The sequence below is a fragment of the Vombatus ursinus genome, unplaced genomic scaffold, assembly GCF_900497805.2.
Source record: "Vombatus ursinus unplaced genomic scaffold, bare-nosed wombat genome assembly UNPS02012958.1, whole genome shotgun sequence".
Classification (NCBI taxonomy): domain Eukaryota; kingdom Metazoa; phylum Chordata; class Mammalia; order Diprotodontia; family Vombatidae; genus Vombatus; species Vombatus ursinus.
In genome coordinates this window covers 13,096-31,567 of record NW_020952736.1, presented here as the reverse complement: position 1 = coordinate 31,567, position 18,472 = coordinate 13,096, and the positions used below count along the sequence as shown (strand labels likewise).

Below are 18,472 nucleotides of genomic sequence, written 5' to 3'. Positions count from 1 at the left end.
ATAGAGTCCCTCTCCAGGGTGAGGGAGAAGTTTCATATGGGATTCTGGTTGTCAGATGTCAATCAGAGTCAACTGAGGCCTTGAAGTATTTCTGCTACCACCGTGTCTACAACCTGTTCTCTCTTTCAATTGAGTCTAGCTCCAAGGAGAGTAGGGAGGGAGCCAGTGTCTGGTTCACAAACAGAGCTGGAGGCTACAAATACAGAGAACAGAGACTGCCCCTGGAGATATCAGAGATCCCCTTATCCAGTCCCACACCCCCAGAACCAAGTGGAACCAACAGCAGTGAAAGGACCTTTCAGATCCTATCCACTGGACTCCTTCAGAACCGAAAAGCTGGTTAAATCTGTCCCATTTTTTTCTGTAGTATCTTGGGGGGTAGGGGGATCTGGGGACCAAACGGCTGAATCAGCCCACTACTCTTTGCCTGTGTAGACGTGGCCGCTAATTTGTTTCTCTGGTCTCGTTCAGTTCCTATCTCCCTATCTGGCTGAGTTAATGAGATCGTTAAGTTGTCAGGTTAAGAGACTTTTAAAAAGCAATATAGCCTAAAACAATGTTATCTCAGATTAAATCTTTATTGCGGCAATTTTTATTTATATATAATATTTTCTTTTCTCCTGAGACGCAGAAAGACCCGAGGCAACGGGTTGGAAATCGGAGAAGTTTTCTTGACTCCGCATTGATTGCCTTCATGCCGGGTGCCTCAAACCTTTTCCAATTCCATTTAAATAAACGTGTCCCGTGGGTAGCAAGATTCTTTCTTTCCCCCCACCTCCAAACCGGAGATCCCAACGACCAACAGAATTATTTCTCTCCTCTTCTCCTCCAGCATTTCCCATTCCCCCACCCCTACTCAGTCAACGTTGTCTAAGTGGTCTCAATTTTCCGGGAGATTCGGAGTAGGCAACTAGCTCCTTGCGTCTAAACGGGCTGAGGAATCTCAGCGCTGGAAGCCCGTTCCCCCAGGAAGGGAATTTATCCCTAATATACTGTGTCCCTCAGCCTTCCCCTCCAACCAGAAACCACTTTGTTCTACTTTGAAGATAGAGATGGTTGGGGGAAAGGAGCAACTTTGGAGAGCTGAAGAGAGAGGCTTGTGAGGTCTTGAGCTCTGGAAGAGGGCATTCAATGAGGCTCCCCAATACTTCTAAGAAGCCTCTCATTTTCTTTATCAAGAAAGGTACTAAAGACTGAGTAGATTGGTTCGTGAGAGGATAGAACAGCAAACCAGCAAACCAGCAAATCGGGAATCTGTGGAAAGGGTAGCCCCTAGTTCCTGTAGAGGGGCCATCTCTCCATCAAATACAATCATACTCAGGGCCCACCTTCAGCCCCTGCAGAGGGATGGGAGACCACGAAGTTGAGACTTTTAATTTAGAAGAGACAGGCTGGTTCTTTGGTGTTTTGTAGATATTCAGAGAGGCTACATTCCCTCCCTCCAAAAGATTGTATTAGTATGAACGTGATAGGAAGGGAGAGGGGAAAGGGGGAGGACAGTCTTGTTGGGCTCCTAAATTGGATGATTTTGCACCATACCTCTCCTCCCAAGAGGTACTTTGGATGACTTAAGAAGGAGATGTGTGAATGTGGGTATGACTGAAAGACAGACAAACAGGCCAACACACACAGGGACTGTGTTGTGTAGAAAGATACGTTTGTTTGGATCTGTGTGGTGTGAGAGGAACTAGAAAAACACTTTTTCTTCCTTGATAACTTGTCTTAGCAGCCTAAGAGTAAGTGTATAGTGTTATTTTTAATAATTTACATATTTCTAAGTGTAAATTCATATAAATGGTCTTACGTGCCCAAGAGGATGTGTGTATCACTAAACCAGTATTCTTTCTTAATTTGTTTCATACCTGAGTGTCATATGGACATGTAAATATATATTGGGTGAACATGTGTGTGCCTGGAGTGAATGTATGAATGAATCCTTATGTTTCTTCTAAATTACAACCGCTAGTGCATTTCCCTCTCTCAGATAGTCCCAAAATGTGTGCTACAGCCTTTGTGTGTGACTGTGTGGCTATATAGGAGTGAATATTTGGTGTGAGTAAGTGTGCCTGTGCATCTATGGAAGGTGTGGCTGTATGTGAAGTAAAGAAGATTGTATATGAAAGAATGTAATGTGTCTAGCCACATCAAAATATTAAGGTAGGGGGAATTCTTCTTTCCAGAAAACTGGGATCCTACTTATTCCCTTTTTTGAAAATCCTAACTCTTAAAATTTCAGATGGCCCTCAATTTTGGCCTCTAAACCTTGCTCTCTCCATTTCTGAGAGCCTTTATCCTCTATGGTTGCCCTCCTACAGAATGATCCCAGGACAGGGAAGGGGCATTCCTGGAAAAGTTGGGCATCCCTCACTCCACCGCAGGATGCGGGATTTAGGGCAGAGTACACAGAGATCTCCTGCAAAGGGAAATATGCACACACACCTGGAGCCGACCAAGTCCACGACATTTTCCATGAATTTGTCCCCTTCTTGGTCACTTTCTCCTCCACCCCACTCTCTCCAGTGGCCATCTTGTTGATCTATTGCTGCTAAAGGCAGGTTCTTAGGTGGGGAAGGAAGACACCAGTGCCCATTCAGTTCAAAAGGAGCACAGCCTGTGTCCGAGGCTCATGATTATCTTCCTAACCTTTCCTTGTTTATTGGGCTGTCCTCTCTGCTCAGGGGTCAGGTCTTGTGTGAAATTCATTCCTAAGCTCTGTGAGAGAGGAAGTAGGGGAGAGAAAGGCGACAGACCCCCAATATTACTGTCCAGGACCCTGCCCCACACCCCTGGTTTAGCACTGAGCTCCTCCCCCTCCCCTCACCACAAATAGCAAAGTTCAGACAGATGTGTCCATTGACCACAATATCTGGGCGCTTGGGAGGGAGGATTGGGGGCTTCAGAGGCGAAGGAGCCGATGAGAGGGGGGAATTAAGGGGGGAGAGCACCGGCAACCAACCAGGTCTCTTCTTCTTTTAGCCTTGACCGTGACTAGGTCTTTCTGACCTTGACATCACAGGGAGCGGTGAGTGATGGAGAGGAGGAGGGCGGGGGGAGGGGGAGAAAGCCTTGATCTTCCGGTGGCCAGAGAGGGGGAGGGCCGACTCGTCTTCCCCTTCTTCTCTTCCATCCCCTCCTCCTCTCCCCCCACCCTGCCAGGAAGCCCACCCGCTTCTGTTTACAGATAGAGGAGGTGTCGTCTTCAGTCTAGACAGGGAAGCTAATAACACCAATAAAAGGAGGAGAGAAACTGTCCCTAAGTCTTCTCCCTATTCTTCAGCCTTTGGTTGGGGCGCTTCCTCCCCCACCCTCCTCAGCCACCCTGGCTTTAACTTTCCAATTAGGGCTGGGGGGTGTGAAGAAAAAAGAGAACTTCGTGATGCTAACAGCACCCCCCTCCCCTTCGACGATAGTCACAGAGGTAAGTTCTTGCCGCGGTTGATCCGGGCTACACTCCAGGGTAACTGACCATTTACTAGCCAGACGGCAAATTGGGTTGTCTCCCCGGGTCTTGATCTCTCTCCCCATTCCCATCCAGCCGTCATCTTCCACCCTACCCCAACTTTCCCAGGAAAAGAAAGGAGAAAGTCGGGATATCTACTCCTTCGATTGGAGAAGGGAAGGAGAGAAGGTTGAGATTCCACCTTTCTAAGGGTTTCAAACCCAGTAGAAGCCTGAAAGCTGGGCAAGAAAAGGGCCAACGTCTGGACGCTTTACCGTAGGCCACGGTCACGGCCAGCCTGCCGAGGCAGAGGTGTATAGGGCTAATCCTCCTCCACCATCACCACCACCACCACTACCACCACCACCACCACCACTACCACCACCACCACTCCACCCCGCCACCTTCCTTCGGAAGGCTGTGGGAGAGAAGAGAGCAAAGGGCAGAGGGGAGGGGAAGGGAGTGCCAGTAGCAGCGTGGCTACCAGGGAAGGGGGCAGAGGTTCTAGGATTGAGAGGTAAGGCACAGGAAGCACTAGTCTTGTGGGGCCTTCTGTGGTGGTGTGTGGGTGTGGTGTTTTAGAGATTTTTTTTTAAGCTTGATCCCTGCACCTTTCTGGAGTCTTGGTCGTCCCTGACAGTAATTCACTAGGCGGAGGAGATCCTCTACTGGCGGCGGAGGGAAAAATGTAATACAACGAAAATATTTAACTGTTAGCTTTCCAACCTTGCTTCCTGGAGAAGGGAGCAGGGCTCCCATTTCTCTCTGGATGGGGAAGAAGGTGAAAAAAATTAACACTCGCATAGTTTCTTTTCGCTTCCTCTCTACTGGGAGGTGGCCCTCGTAGTGTCTTGGACTATGAAGGTGTTTCCCCTTCCTCCCATCCCCTCCCTCACTATCACTTTCTGAACTGTAATCCGGGGCTTCGAGGTGCACCTCTGGGTGGGGGGAGACTAAGACAAGGTCAATTGATTTGTTGGAGATGAGGATGGGCTCCTAGACCCTAAAGCCAAGCCCAGACTCTCCCATCCTAGGTCTTTCCCCCAGTTAGCACAGTCTCCGCCCCCCCATTCCATCTCCATCCTCACCCTCTACCAATCTAAGCCTGTAGAGATGAGTGAACCTAGCAGATGGCTGGCGTCATGGGTTCTCTCTCACATTCTTCAGTTTTACCCTCTAAAAAAAAGAGAACCCCTCAGAATCACCCACTTAATTTTCATACAGCTTCTTCCAAATGCAGGAGAACTGCGAGGAAAGAGGACAGGCATCCCTAATCCCCAGCTCTAGGAAAAACAAGTGATATGTGGAGTGAGTCTCCTTAGGAGAATTCTTTTCTCCTACCTCCCCTCACCCTCACAGCACACCTCCCTCCAATCTCTACACCTCAAAAGCAAGTGCCACTTCCCCAATTCCACATGTCCCAGTCTGACAGAACCCGCGAAGGATAGGGATTGAGGGGGTTCAGTTGAGGAGGGCCATCTAAGATCTCCATCCCTCATCCCAAATACCTTCCTCTTCTGCCCCTCTCCCGTTCCTCCCTAGCCAACTTCCCTCCGGGGGGTCTAAGTAAGTAGCCCTATTTGCATAAATGGCAGACCCTGGGGTTTTTTTCCCCTTCCCCTCTGCAAACTAGACAGTGACCTTGAACTGGGCCCGCCAGGAAGCAAAGAGCATAGCACCCCCAATGATTCCAAACCGAAACCCAGCCGCAGTAAAGATGCGGTGATGCCCCAGCTGTCTCTGGGAAGCCCCTTCACCAATGGTAGGAGAGAAGCAGGTCCGCTCGGTTTGGTAAATGAAACACCTTCTGGAGGGTCCAGTGGGGACAGTGCCTGTGTGGCTGCGAGATGAGTCTGTAGGAAAATCGCCTCACATCGATTTAGGGTTGTGAATGCGAACAGAAACAAAGGTGTGGCTGTGGAGAGAGGCTCTTTGTATCTGTGTCTCCCTTGAATGGGACCTCAGGAAGGAGTACAATCAAGATTTTTTAAAAGGATTTATCGGAGAGTATCCGTATTATTCGTTTTAATTAATCCAGGAATTAATTAGTGAGGGAATTGCTGAATTTAGGTGACCAAGGTTGGGAAGCTGCTTTTTGTCTCTGCCTTTTATTTGATTAATATCTCCCTGTATCTGTCGGCATCAGTCAATAAGCCCTGTACGGTTAATGTTCTCGGTCCAAGGCTGTTTATCCATCTCTAAGACTGAATTGCTTCTGTTTTACGCTTTAATCCTGCGTCGAGGAATTGGCTGAAGTGGGAGGGTTTCCACAATAGGATGATATTGTGTCTCTCCCTCTGTTTTTCGACTAGGGACCTAGCCTATGTGTGTCCTCGCTGTAGCTTCCCGGGAATGTGCTGTTCTGACGGCGTCTTTGGTGGTGTCCTGAATCCGTCGCTTCTCTGGGTCTGCCACCGCGATAGGATGGGCAAACCTGGGAGATTGGGTCATATAAAGGGAGTGTTGCTTGGGTTCTGGGCAGGTTAGGGGTAGATTGGCAAAGGGGACCCGGATCAATATAAACTGGACCTGGGTGGGAGCAAAGCAAAGGGACTTTGCGGAGATTGAGAGCATGGGTCTGTGATTCCCACGCAATTAAATATTTCATTTTCTAACATAAAGAAGAAATGAGGGAAGAGCTGAGGAGGGAGGCGTGAGTGAACCCAGGCAGGGGTGAGGGGTAGGGGGTGGGGAAGGGCTATGATATTCCTGCACTGTGTCCTTTGGCTCATTCTGATTTCTGAGAGGGAGGAACGAAGAAAAAGGGAGGGGACGACACTCTCCGGTATAGATGGAGATTTTTTTCCCCCTTTGGAGCCCTGATGAATTCGGAGAGATGTACATTTTGACTCCACTAATGATAAGTTTATTCTTGTCAAGCCAACTCAGAAAAAAAAAAAAAGGATGCCTGGGTGGGAAAAAAAAAATCCACAACCGTCTTCCCCCCCCCCCCAATACATCTGGCTTCATCTATAGCTAATTTGACCAGTTTTCTGCTTTGGCTGGGCGGTAGTAGTCCAGGAGAACTGGGTACCAGGGAAAAGAGATTTTCCAACTGCTTACTCAGGCAGGGACAGCTAAAGAACCCTTCCCTATCCTCTACCCTCGGCGAAGGAGAAAGGGAAGGAAAGCTAAAGGAAGGGAAGGAAGAATCCTATTCCCCATATAGTAACTGCAAGAGCTTGCAATATGACTATACTAATAACTAGCCCCTACGACGATGTTAACAGAAACGAAAACCTACTGCCAGGGACCTGCCCAACAGGGCCCTGGATGTCAGTGTGAATTTGCACCGAATTCTCCTGATAAAAATAACAATAATAAGATATTGCTCATCTTACCAAAACAGTTTAAAATAATAAAAAGCACAGTTTAAAATATTGACGGGAGTCTCATTTAAAAGGGGAATGCTACTTTAAAAATAATAAACATAGTTGTTATTATAGCAGGAACAGCTAATCACAATAATACTGGAAATGGTTCTAGCGGAGGACTGAACGTGGAATCCGTTGTCCTTCGGGCTGGCCCCCAGTTAGGAAAAAGACAGACTTGTCCCCGACTCCAGGGTCGTATTCCCTGCGCTAGGAAGATGCTGCTGCGACCGGAAACGACCAATATTGAAATACCATCTTTCCATGGGCCACGCTCCTTCCCAGGTCGCTCCGATCTGTGGGCTTCTGCAGTCTCAGGGCCAGGACTAGGATGTAGCCGGGGATGGAAGGTGAGGGTGGGCAACTATACTCCCTTTCACCCCACCATTAGCCATAGCAGCACATGAACAGGGAAAAGGGTGAATCGGGTAGAGGTTGCCAAGAGTCGGAGAGCTCGTCTGATCTAGTGGACAGACGGGTGGAGTGGGGGGGGGGGGAGGAAGGGACGTATTTCTGTCTGTCTCAGAGGCTCTGGTTTTAGGATATGAAATCGTCCAGGGAGCGGTGGAATTTGAAGAATCTGGATTTTTCCCCCTCTATGAAATGTCCGTTTAGCAGACAGAAGGCAAGGAGAATATCTGTATGTGGGTCTCCTTTTTCTTTGGCTAATTATCTAGTTATCAACTGGTAAGTACATATACATATATATCACCTATATAGTTTTCTTTCTCTATTAATATGCCCATTGTCTCTGGAATCCTCTGAGCCACTCTTTCCTTCTCACTTTCCTTCTGCCTTTTGTCTCTCTTAAAAGCTTGGGTCTATAATATGCCAAGAATTTCAGTATAGCTCGAAATATTTAGCCCAAAGTCTCCGAATACTTGGTTTACACCGACTCTACGCTCTAAGATATTATGAAACATTCAAATTTTTATTATTATTATTTTAATCTGGAGATTCAGCACCCCGTAGACAAGGTCAAAATGTGTCTATTTTCCTGTTCGGCGTTTAATTTCCATTAGTTTAAGGCGGGCGTATTTGCAGACAGCTAGGTGTTTAATTGAAGCTATCAATACAATGATAGAAGAAAGGACACTTTTGTACAGATTTCTTTTCTTCATGTCCGCGCTCTCCCTCCAGGGTGCACAATGTAAGTTATTGGTGTGGATTGGTCTGGGCTAGGATTCTCACTGTTCGGTACTGCTCCTCAGCTCTAGACCTGTACAGATCTCGGTCTCCCAACTAAACCCTAGGCTCCAGCCGAAGCCGAGACCTCTGCTGGGCCGGTTCCTTCTTCTAGGATAGCCGATTGCCCCTTCTTTGGGGTCTTTTTGTTGCTCAGAAACTTTTCTCCTCGTTTCTCCCCTTCGTGAGGAAGGAGGTTATCTGTTGCAAGCAATCTTTTAAGGAGACTACCCAACTCCGATTCGGGTTGCAGGAAGCGTGTTTAGCCGGGTGTCTCCTTCCCTGCTGCCTTCCGCATTCGTCTTTCGCTACAGGGAGTGGAGGTGGATGGATAAGGTGTGTTGCTGGGGGAGGGAGAGGCAGAGAGGGCCTGGGGCATCATTTTCCCACTGGATCCGTTCGTCAGTGGGAGGACACCCCCCCCAAAAGTCTGTGGTGCCCTCTCCCAACTCCTGGAGTGAAACCAATGGAAAAGGAGTGAGAACAGGTCCCGGAGACAGAATGGGAAAGAGAACCCCGCGAGAAACATGTTCTTACCCCCACTTCTCTCTACTGTAAATAAACCCTGTAGCCAACGGGCTCATCCGTCTCCTTAAACAGCCAGTAAACTTTATATGACACAATATCTAATAGTAATTTATTGGGGAGATATTGTAAATTCCAACGGTTTTAGTTAATAAAGGAGCTAATTAAAGAAGGACGGGCTGCGTTCGGCCAGCTGTTGGCGAAAGGATTCATGGGGGGGAGAGGTAGGTGCAGAGGGTGTGGGGGTGTGCATGTGTCATTGGTGTATGTGTGATTTTTGTACGTTCTTTTCCTATTCCTTCCTCGCTCCAGGTTGAGCTACTGCTGTGCTCCTTGGTTTAGATTTTGTGTGATTTTTTTTTTAGCAACTAGAATCTAGCAAATTATCCCCTTCCACAAAGTAGCACCCCCCTCCCCCAAAGAAAAGGGGAAGAGAGAAGTTGGTGTTGGCTGTCTATGTGTGTTGGGGGGGGTCCCCTTTATTCCCCACCCCCTCCTCCTCCTACCCCTCCTCCAGCAGGAACCCATGTGACCGTCCGGCGGCCAATGGGACGCGTCCGCAGGTTTAACTATGTTTAATGTCAGATAGCAATAAAGTAGAAGCTCTCGGTCCGGCCCCGCGGAAATGGGCGAACATAATCTCCTTAATCCCGGGTTTGTGGGGCCGCTGGTGAATATCCACACTGGGGACACCTTCTACTTCCCCAACTTCCGCGCCTCGGGAGGCCAGCTGCCCGGCCTGCCTTCCCTGTCCTACCCCCGTCGCGACAACGTCTGCTCCCTGCCTTGGCCGTCGGCGGAGCCGTGCAATGGCTATCCCCAGCCCTACCTCGGCAGCCCGGTGTCGCTTAACCCGTCCTTCGGCCGGACATGCGAGCTGGCCCGGGTGGAGGAGAGCAAATGCTACTATCGCGAGGCGTGCGCCGAGGGCGGTGGGCTGAAGCGCGAGGAGCGGGGGCGGGAGGGGGGCGGGCTGCTGCAGCTTGAGCCGTCGGGGCCGCCGTCTATGGGCTTCAAGTACGACTACGCTGCAGGAGGCGGCGGCGGCGGTGGCGGGGGGGACGGCGCCGCGGGGCCCCCCCACGATCCCCCCTCCTGCCAGTCACTCGAGTCCGATTCCAGCTCGTCCCTGCTCAACGAAGGAAACAAGGGCGGCGGCGCGGGCGATGGGGCCAGCCTGGTGTCGCCTCTAGGCCAGGGGAACGGGCTTTCGACCAGTGGTAAGGATCACTCCCTTCATTTCAGCCAAGAACCTCTATTGCAACATAAAATGGGCTCTCTGTCGCGACTGGTGGCTAGCCGCGTGGGGCAGACGACTGACGGAGTTCAGGAACTGGGAGTATTCCGAGCGGCTTGGGGTGGCAGAATATTTCATTAGTGAGCGCTTCTTTAAAAAAAAGAAAAGAAAAGAAAAGAAAAGGGGGGGGAAGGCCTATAAACATGTAAATATCCCTATAAAAGAAAATGAGAGATTCCCTTTCCGCCTGCCTGAGGGTTGAAGGCCAGGAAGCTCCAGGGGGTAGGAGTTAAGGGTCCATTTCCTCCTTCCCTATGGTCCCACCATCCTGTCTTCCTTCACCCTATCCACGCCACCCTGGCGTCCTAAATGCTCTCTCTCTCTCTCAGAAAGCAAGTGGATATTGTTTATTTTTTTCCCATTGGGCCATGTCAGTCCTTCCTGCACAAGGTTCCCTGAGCAAACGAGCGGGTTCCCCAGGGAAAGGGAACTGAAGAGTATTGGGGAGAAGAGAGAAAGGGAATGGTTAGGAAGAAGGGGTGACGAGCAGAGGCGAGAAAGAGGGAATGGGGGATGGGGAGGGCAGAAAGTATGGCTCGGAAAGGGGAGCAAAAGGACTAGGTGTTAAGAAAAGGAGAGGGAACACTGGAGAATGTTGGGGAGCAGTAAAGAAAGGGAATAAGAGACATGGGAAGGGGGACAAGGGAAACTGAGGAAGGACTGAGTTTTTTTTTTCTTTTCTGTGTTGTCAACTCCTCACCTTTCAAAGCCAACTGTCCTGTGCCCACTCCCTCCTCCCCAGGCGCCCCTTGGTATCCCATGCACACCCGGTCCCGGAAGAAGCGCAAACCCTACTCAAAGCTGCAGCTCGCGGAGCTGGAGGGAGAGTTCATGGTGAACGAGTTCATCACCCGCCAGAGGAGGAGAGAACTCTCGGACCGCTTGAATCTTAGTGACCAGCAGGTCAAGATCTGGTTTCAAAACCGGAGGATGAAAAAGAAAAGACTTCTGCTCAGGGAGCAGGCCCTCTCCTTCTTTTAGGGGTATCAGAAGGAGGAGACATCAGACTTAAGCTGAGTCCCTGGTGAAGAGATGGGGAGAGCCTCACTCCCTGGCCGCATGGCCGCTTGACCGCCTGCATCAGACATTGTCACCCGTTTATAACGCGAGGCCCGGGGCTCTGTTCCTCTCCGGGTATTTTTGTTATGTCTGTTTTGATAATCAGTTTCTTTTCTACATATACCATGCATCAGCTCTGCCAGGCCAAGTGAAAGAGAAACAGAGAGAGGGAGAAAGAAATAAGAAGCGGATCTCTTGGGGTGGGGTGGGAGGAAGAAGTCAAAATTATTTCCAGGTTGTTTGTTTTTTTAAACAATTTTTGTTCGTATGTATGGAGGTGAGGGTACGAACCTTTTCGTGTACTGCTTCTCAATCTGAAGTCCGAGTGAAGCGAAGGCATATCTACTGGGCATCAGGTTTTGACCCCCTCCCTCTTTTCACTACCGTCTGTCCTGCTCGACACCTCAGCTAGAAATCCCTGGTCCCTGGTTCTTCTTTCGTGATACTTAGGCTAGGAGTCAGTGGAGCCTCTGAGACTAGGAGACAACCAGAGTTTTCCCAAATTCTTAGACTGAAGGCCAAAGGGTGAGGCCATTCCAGCAAGCAGCGGAATGGGGAGGAAGAGGAGAAAGGAGGAGATGGGTCCTGGGGTTGTTTGGGAGATGGGGAAAGCTAGCAGAGAGAGAAGAAAGAGGAGATTCAACTCCCAGATCTCAGTCAAGGCCCTCTCCTTTTTCTGGACAGGGGTGAAAACTGCTTTAGGGTCCAGTAAAAAACTAGTCTCCCCACCCCACCCCACCCCAACCCCATTTCGCAAAGGCATGGGCAAGACAGGCTCAATCGGAGGGATGGCAGGGGCTAGCCTCCTATTGGATGAGATACTTACCCGTGGATACTTAAAAGGCATTCTACCTATCTACAGCTTACAAAGTAGACTGCAAGACAAATTGAAGTTCAGGATGCTTTGGGTTTGTTAGGTGAGAACAAGAGAACCCCCTTCTTCCCCTACCCCTCCTGTTTCTATTGGGATATGTTATGGGGTGTGGGGGAGGAAGAAGTTGAAGGTAAAAAGCCCTGGAGATGAGAGTGGACTGGAAAATGGAAGAGGAGCAGGGACCGAAGCTTAAATTTTGTAGCAGAAAGTGAAGACGTGAAGCTATGGAGCCTGGGAGGAAGAACCTGAGGGTCTAGGCGCGATATAGCTGAGACTAGGGTGGGAGGGGAAAGGATTCGAGGCGGGATTTCCCAACTGTGGAGGCAGTCCAGTCTGCCTTTGCTTCTGGCGTTCATGGTCATGGCCGGAGGCTAGAACTTTGTAATTTATGAGGCTGGGAGGATTGTGCTTAAGGGGGCTACAGAGATGCAGGAGCCTGCCGCCTCTCAGCCCTAATTTCCCAGGCCTGTGACAATGAACTGGGGGCCCTAGCTCCCTCCTCCTCTCCTCCTCCTCTTTCCTTACCACCCACTTTCCTCCCCCACCTCCCCGGCTTTGCACTGCTCTCTCTTTTACTCTCTATCTCTCTGTTTTCCTCCTTCCCTCTTTCTTTTTCTCTCTCCACGTTCTCTTTCCAATGTCACTCTCCCCCCCTCCCAATCCTGGCCCCCAAACGCTGCCCTTTGTCTCCATTCTCTTTGCCTCTGCTCTCTCCCGAAGTGAACGTGGTGGAATAATGAAACACAAGGCCAAGCAAAGAGAAGATCCTAGAAAAAGAGATGTCCTTGGGAAGACTAGGAGAGATTTAATATTTAATATAATTTCCTCTTTAAAAGAATTCCCTAAGAATACCACCACGATTCCATTAGGACAAATGTGTGTGTGTGTGTGTGTGTGTGTGTGTGTGTGTGTATTCCTTAGTTAAAGGGATAAATCAATGGTTCAGGGTATCTTCCATGGGGATTGGAGTACCCAACTCTAGGAAAGTGTAGGTAGACCAACAGGCCAGAGGAAGGTGTCAGACTCTCCCAGGACGGGAGAGTGACCAAAAGACCACACCCAAGTTGCTACTCCCTCTCCAGAGAGAAAGACAACCCTTCCCAACTGGGATCTCCACCCATATCTCTCTTCAACAGCATTTTTCCCCGGCCAGGCAGTGACACTCACACTAGTATGTCTGACAACCTTCTACAGACTTATATATGCACCCAAATGGACACCTGCATACATTCACATGCACTCACCCTCACACATATATAATCACAGAAAGGCCAAGAACTCACGCATGCACGAACACACACACACACACCCTTTCTTACACCTGTTCTTTCCCCATATTGCACATGGATGTACATACACTTCGTTACACACATTCATTCACATACAGAAACACATGAAGCACAGACACACATCTATTCACACACAGTCACAGAAACATAGACACAAAGGTATATTTACACACACACACTCATATTCTCACACACTTGCACCAGTACATTCACTCACCCCCTACACCCACATACAGCTCTTTGCTGTTGGCCACCTCTCTAAGATCAAAACTCCCTGAGATTGGATCTCAAAACTAAATTTGTCCGAGAAACCCAATCTTCAGTTGTGGAAATGGGTGGGGAAGGGGCGGCGTGCTGGTGGGAGGGACGACAAAGATATGCAATATCCTCTTCCCATTGCTTTAAATACTGCTCTTCCGTGAGATTCTGTCAGTCTGTGTCTCTGTTCCCTGTGTTTGTTGACCCTACTCCCGTGTGTACTTCGTCTAGTTTTCTCGCTGTTGTTATTGCGTCCCCCTCCACTCCTCGCTAGTTCTCTGTAGGGTCCCTATGCAAATGTCTGTCTCTAGCACGTTTCAGCTTTATATAGTCCTTGTACAAAGTCGCTTCACGATATTAATATTAATAATAATTAAAACATGAATGTATGACGATGTGATTTTCTGAGAACAATAAAATCCACCGGCTCCTCTCTCCCCGTTGCCTCTCATCAGGGAGAGGGGAAGCCAGAAAACTCGCCTCCCGGGTCCGCTCCTTATTTCTACCTCTCTCCCTGGCCAGGTGAATAATAAAAAATAATGAATAATAATAAAATAACAGCGACAGCAGCAACAACAGGAAGACAGAGCGAGCAGCTTAGATCTGTTGAGGCGTCTGTCATCTTTTGGCCCCAAATAATTAAAGGCAGAGATAAAATGGGAGCGGTAAACTCGTGTGTCCTAGGGGAAGGGTGATGGTGATAAGAGTAGTGGAGGGAGGGGAAGAGAGAATAGAACTAGGAAAGTGTCCAGGCAAGAAGGAGCCTGTAGAGATTCGGAGAAGTCTGGCTCACCTACTGGAACGCCTTAAGGGGGGAGTGTCTTCCGGAAAAGAGGGGAATTGTAGAGGGCAGGTCGGGAGTACTTCGATGTATATAATCGAGTGTCTCTTAAACCGCGGAGGAGGAATTGCGTTGATCGTTAAAGAAACCTTTCTAAAGGCAGGATCCATATAGATTAAAAATACACACCTCTGTGTTTATGAAATGGTCCCCTCCTTACAGCCCTCACCCGGGAAGATCGCAAACTGAAGGTTAGAGTTGACTTCTTTCCCTTTAATTCCTTCCCTGGACTAATGTTCACAATTAGCTCCCCAAAGCCTCGGTCCTCTTTCTCCAGTTTCCTTTTGGCTTCCCCCGGGGTTTCCTTCCTCGTCTCTGGGTCCCTCGATTTCCCTTCCTTACCCTCTCCACTCCTGTCCCAGGAGGAGTGTGTCTAGCTTCCTACTACCCTATTCCTAAAGCAAGAATCCTCCTTATTGGAGGCTAGGAGGTGGCCTGATAGTAGGGATAAATCCTTTTTACAAAGATTCTCCAATAAGTATATAAACGCTCGAATGTATGTGTGGGGAAATCTCTCTGCTGCCCTCAACCTGCAATGTTTGAATCTTACTGGTGGTTCTTTCTTGGAAACAAGAGATACTTGGAAAAAGAGCCGGTAGAGTTCATGCTTAGTTGGGGAATGTCCAGTGGACGTGAGAGATGTGAGGGCGGGTGGTATGGGGCACGAGAATGGAAATAGGTTTATTTATGGGTCTTTGCCTTTAATGGGAGGGAGCAAGGTGTTCTCTTTACCTCCAAAGCTCAGAGCAAAGGTCATTATCCAGATAATTAAAATAATATGCTTTGACCTAATTCTTCTGGAGATTTAAGGCCAATTTTTTTTTTCTTTGCTGAAAATATCCTACTTATTGTCCCTGTCCTGGAGTTATCTGGCAGCACTGCCAGAGGGAATAATGGGGACTTGCAACTCGAACAGCTGGGCTCTCCACAGGTTTGGGCTCCCTTGGAGAAAGATTGCAGAATATCAAGAAAGGATATAGACTTTTGTTTCCTCACCGCACCAGTCTCAGGAATAAGATTTCCTCCATGAGTATCGCAGCAAAGAGAGGAAAATTCTGATTCTGGCCCAAAACAGGTTTCTATCTGGGACTCATCCTGACAACTGCCTCTATTTGGATCTCCTAATCAGAAAATATTACATTCACTGCAGTGGAAAAAAAAAAAAGTAAAAAGTCTTTGTTCGGGGCAGGCCTTAAAAGTCAAAGGAAGAGGAAAATTATTCAGAATATTCGGGGGGAAAATAATTCTATGCGTGGTAGTGTGTGGACTAAGAGAGAGAGAGACAGAGACAGAGACAGAGAGAGACAGAGACAGAGAGAGAAAGAGAGAGAATCCGACTTTAGCTGTAAATGATTCTGATGAAACGATCGGTCTTTGGAGCTAGTAATTCGCATAATTGCTCAAATCTGCCTGTGTGAACGGCATTGGCCACTGAGCTATTTAAGGAAGCCTGGTATTGAGCCACCGCAGACAGGCCCGGCGGCTCCGCAGCGTCCAACCGAAGCTAATATACACTGCTTCCCGCTCGACTCGGAGCCCGACAATCGATCCTTGCTGAGCCGACTTCCAGGAGCTGGTCCTTGGGTCTTCGTCCCGGCAACAAAAGAAAGTTCTCTGGGCCCTGTCTTTTGCTCCCTCCCTACTGCAGATTCCATTTTGACCTAGACTAGATTCTTCAAAGAGAAGGGTCCCTTGTTTCTGCCCCTCGCTGAAAAATACACTCCTTCACCCCATACCCCAATAAAAAAGGGGGGTCAATAGACTTGTCTGTCAGTAACCACACTTCTGAGAATGTTTCCATTTTCGTATGTCTGTGGGTATTAATATGCACCTGGGCTAGATGTAGCACGAGTTCGTACGCAAGTCTTTCGAGGAGTGTATGTCTGGGAGTACTTTAAATAAGTTTCCGCGAGTACTTATATGTGTAATCTAGAAACCTAAGTTGTATTTATGCGTTATCTGCTGACTTTGTCAGCTTCAGGAACATTGCTACACCTTCGCCCAGTCATTTTCTGATCCCCTAAATTCCCTTTCTAAGCCGCCCCGGGGGCTCCACAGTGCCGCCCGCCGGCGCCCTGCCCACTCAAGTGACAGCTCCTTCGAGACAAAGGAAGTGTTGGAGCCGGTGATGGATGGGGCACCCAGAGGACGCTGGGGGCTGCTCTCGCCCCAGCAGCTATTTAGACTTCAGTCCCAGAGGTTCAGACCGTAGCAGCTCCATCGAGGCGGGTATGTTACCCAGCGCAGCCCTGCTCCTTGAAAGGCCAAAAGGCTTTAATATAGCCGAAGGTGCAGGACTCTGGTTCTCTGTTTTCTACCCGGCGGTCAGGTTGGTTCTCTGTTCTCTACCGGCTGTCAGGTAATTTAACTTGGCACATGCGTATAATAGTGTAGAATGTAAGAACTGATCATAATTTATTCTCAATATAATGCATCACAATACAAATTGATACGATGTAATAAGATAATGTAGGTACAGGCTCTAAAGAGAGACACTAGAAGAGGAAATCTTGTAAAAAAAATCTGAGTTTTATTCCTCTCACTCTCTCTCTCTCTCACACACACACACACACACACACACACCATCTTTCTGGACTGGCCTTAAGGGAGCTCCTCTTGAAGTCAAGAAGAGAGCTGGGATGACCTAGACTAACTAGTAAGAGTGGGCTTCTAGGTCATTGATAAATCTATTTTACTCTCCTAGAGCTCTGCAGATGGGAGATTTCAGACTTCTGGCCATATCACAGGAATTTGTAACCAAATCCTAACCTCAGCTTAGCATTAAAGGCTCCCAGTGACCCAGAGAGGACTGATGGTCCAACCCTCTTAATTGCCAGTCACCCTTCCCAGACCACGAAATTACCTTGCAGGTTTTAGCCAAACCTGATTTGCTCCAGTTCTGTGTGTGTGTCTTTAATAGGACTGATAGGTACTTCTCTCTGCTTGTATTTCCCAGTACCCAGCCACTCCTTTCCCTGTACTTCCAAGGACCAGTCCCTAGGCCTTGCCCAGGGAGCCTCAGAATTCAGAGAATCTATGGTATCATAAGTCCCAGAACTCCTAGGTTCCAAGACTGGGTCTATGAGAAGGGAGACTGGTTAGCAAGAGTGTTTCCAATACATGTTGGAAGAGTAGACGCCACATTCCTGACACCACATTCTAGCATTTCATAAAAGAAAAAAAAAGCCTTGGATCCTTGTGATGTGTTATTTCTATCCACAGTCATATAAGATTCTCTTGCTCTCTGTCTCTGATGAGGGCCTGGTAGGGTAGGGACCTAAGAATGCCCCTGAGTAAGTCTCTTTGTTCTGCTTAGGCTGGAAGCTACCTTGGCCCTCATCAACAACAGGGCCAGGTTAAAAAAAAAAAACTATCCCTTTTTTAGAGGAGGAGAAAGAGGCAATCTCAAGGACAATCTCCTATTTTCCATCAGGGTGCCCAAATTTCATGCATCTCCACCAGTTAAATAAGATATTCTATATAACATCTCTAATGTAATGACATATACATGGAAGGATGCAACATGCATTTCATAAAGTAGGGAGTGAGGATGACCTAACTTCAACCAGCAATTTGTCTAATCTACGAGCATATCTGAGTCTTAATTTTGTATCTTACACCTCTTTTGATTTTCATAGTTCTTATCTACAGATACTATGTCTTATACACACACTATCTTTGTTTCTATGTTTAATGCCTCTATCTTCTATCTTTATTTGTTTTTCTAAATCTTGTTTGCAGGTGTCAAAATGCATAATTATGTGGGCAACTGTATTACATGTAATTATATTCTGCTTACATATTCATCATCACAACACTCTTGCCTAGGCCCAAGTTTAGTAAATTATTGGAAGCCACAGAAATCAGGGAGAGCAAAGGAGCTAGAGGCTGAACAGCCCCAGCTCCCTTCAGCTATTTTTCTGAACACAGGGCAAATCTTGGCTTGATGTCACTCACTGCCTTAATAAATATTGCAAGATCCTACAATGTTCTCATAGATCAGGAAATGCCGAAGGGGTTTCCAGGGTTAGGAGAGGAGAGGAGAAAGCCCTAGCAGGTCCATGGAATGTTTCAGACTAGGCATCCAAAGTGTTTTACCATCCAATTCCAAAAACTGCCAACTGATGAGGCTTCCTTTCCTGCACTTGGGAATCAAGCAGTCCCACTTTTGCCCAGACTCTGGGTTAGCTTCTTGCACCAGGGGAAAACCTACAAAAGCTTTAAGGGAGCTTAAACTAATTTACTTCTCCTTCAAACCCGCTTCCAACGGTGGTTTTTCTTTTCTTACAGGATTTAATTATATATACAATAAATTTTTAATAGAGAAATAACCT

General features: G+C 48.0%; 1 protein-coding gene across 1 annotated transcript; it reads left to right on the top strand.

Annotated features, from left to right (window-relative positions):
* The first annotated feature begins 9,145 nt into the window (after positions 1-9,145).
* HOXC12 (homeobox C12) lies at positions 9,146-10,798 on the top strand. The gene is made up of 2 exons (XM_027858335.1): positions 9,146-9,740; positions 10,560-10,798. Exons 1-2 carry the CDS (start codon positions 9,146-9,148, stop codon positions 10,796-10,798), a joined length of 834 nt encoding a protein of 277 aa, XP_027714136.1.
* The last annotated feature ends 7,674 nt before the right edge of the window (positions 10,799-18,472 follow it).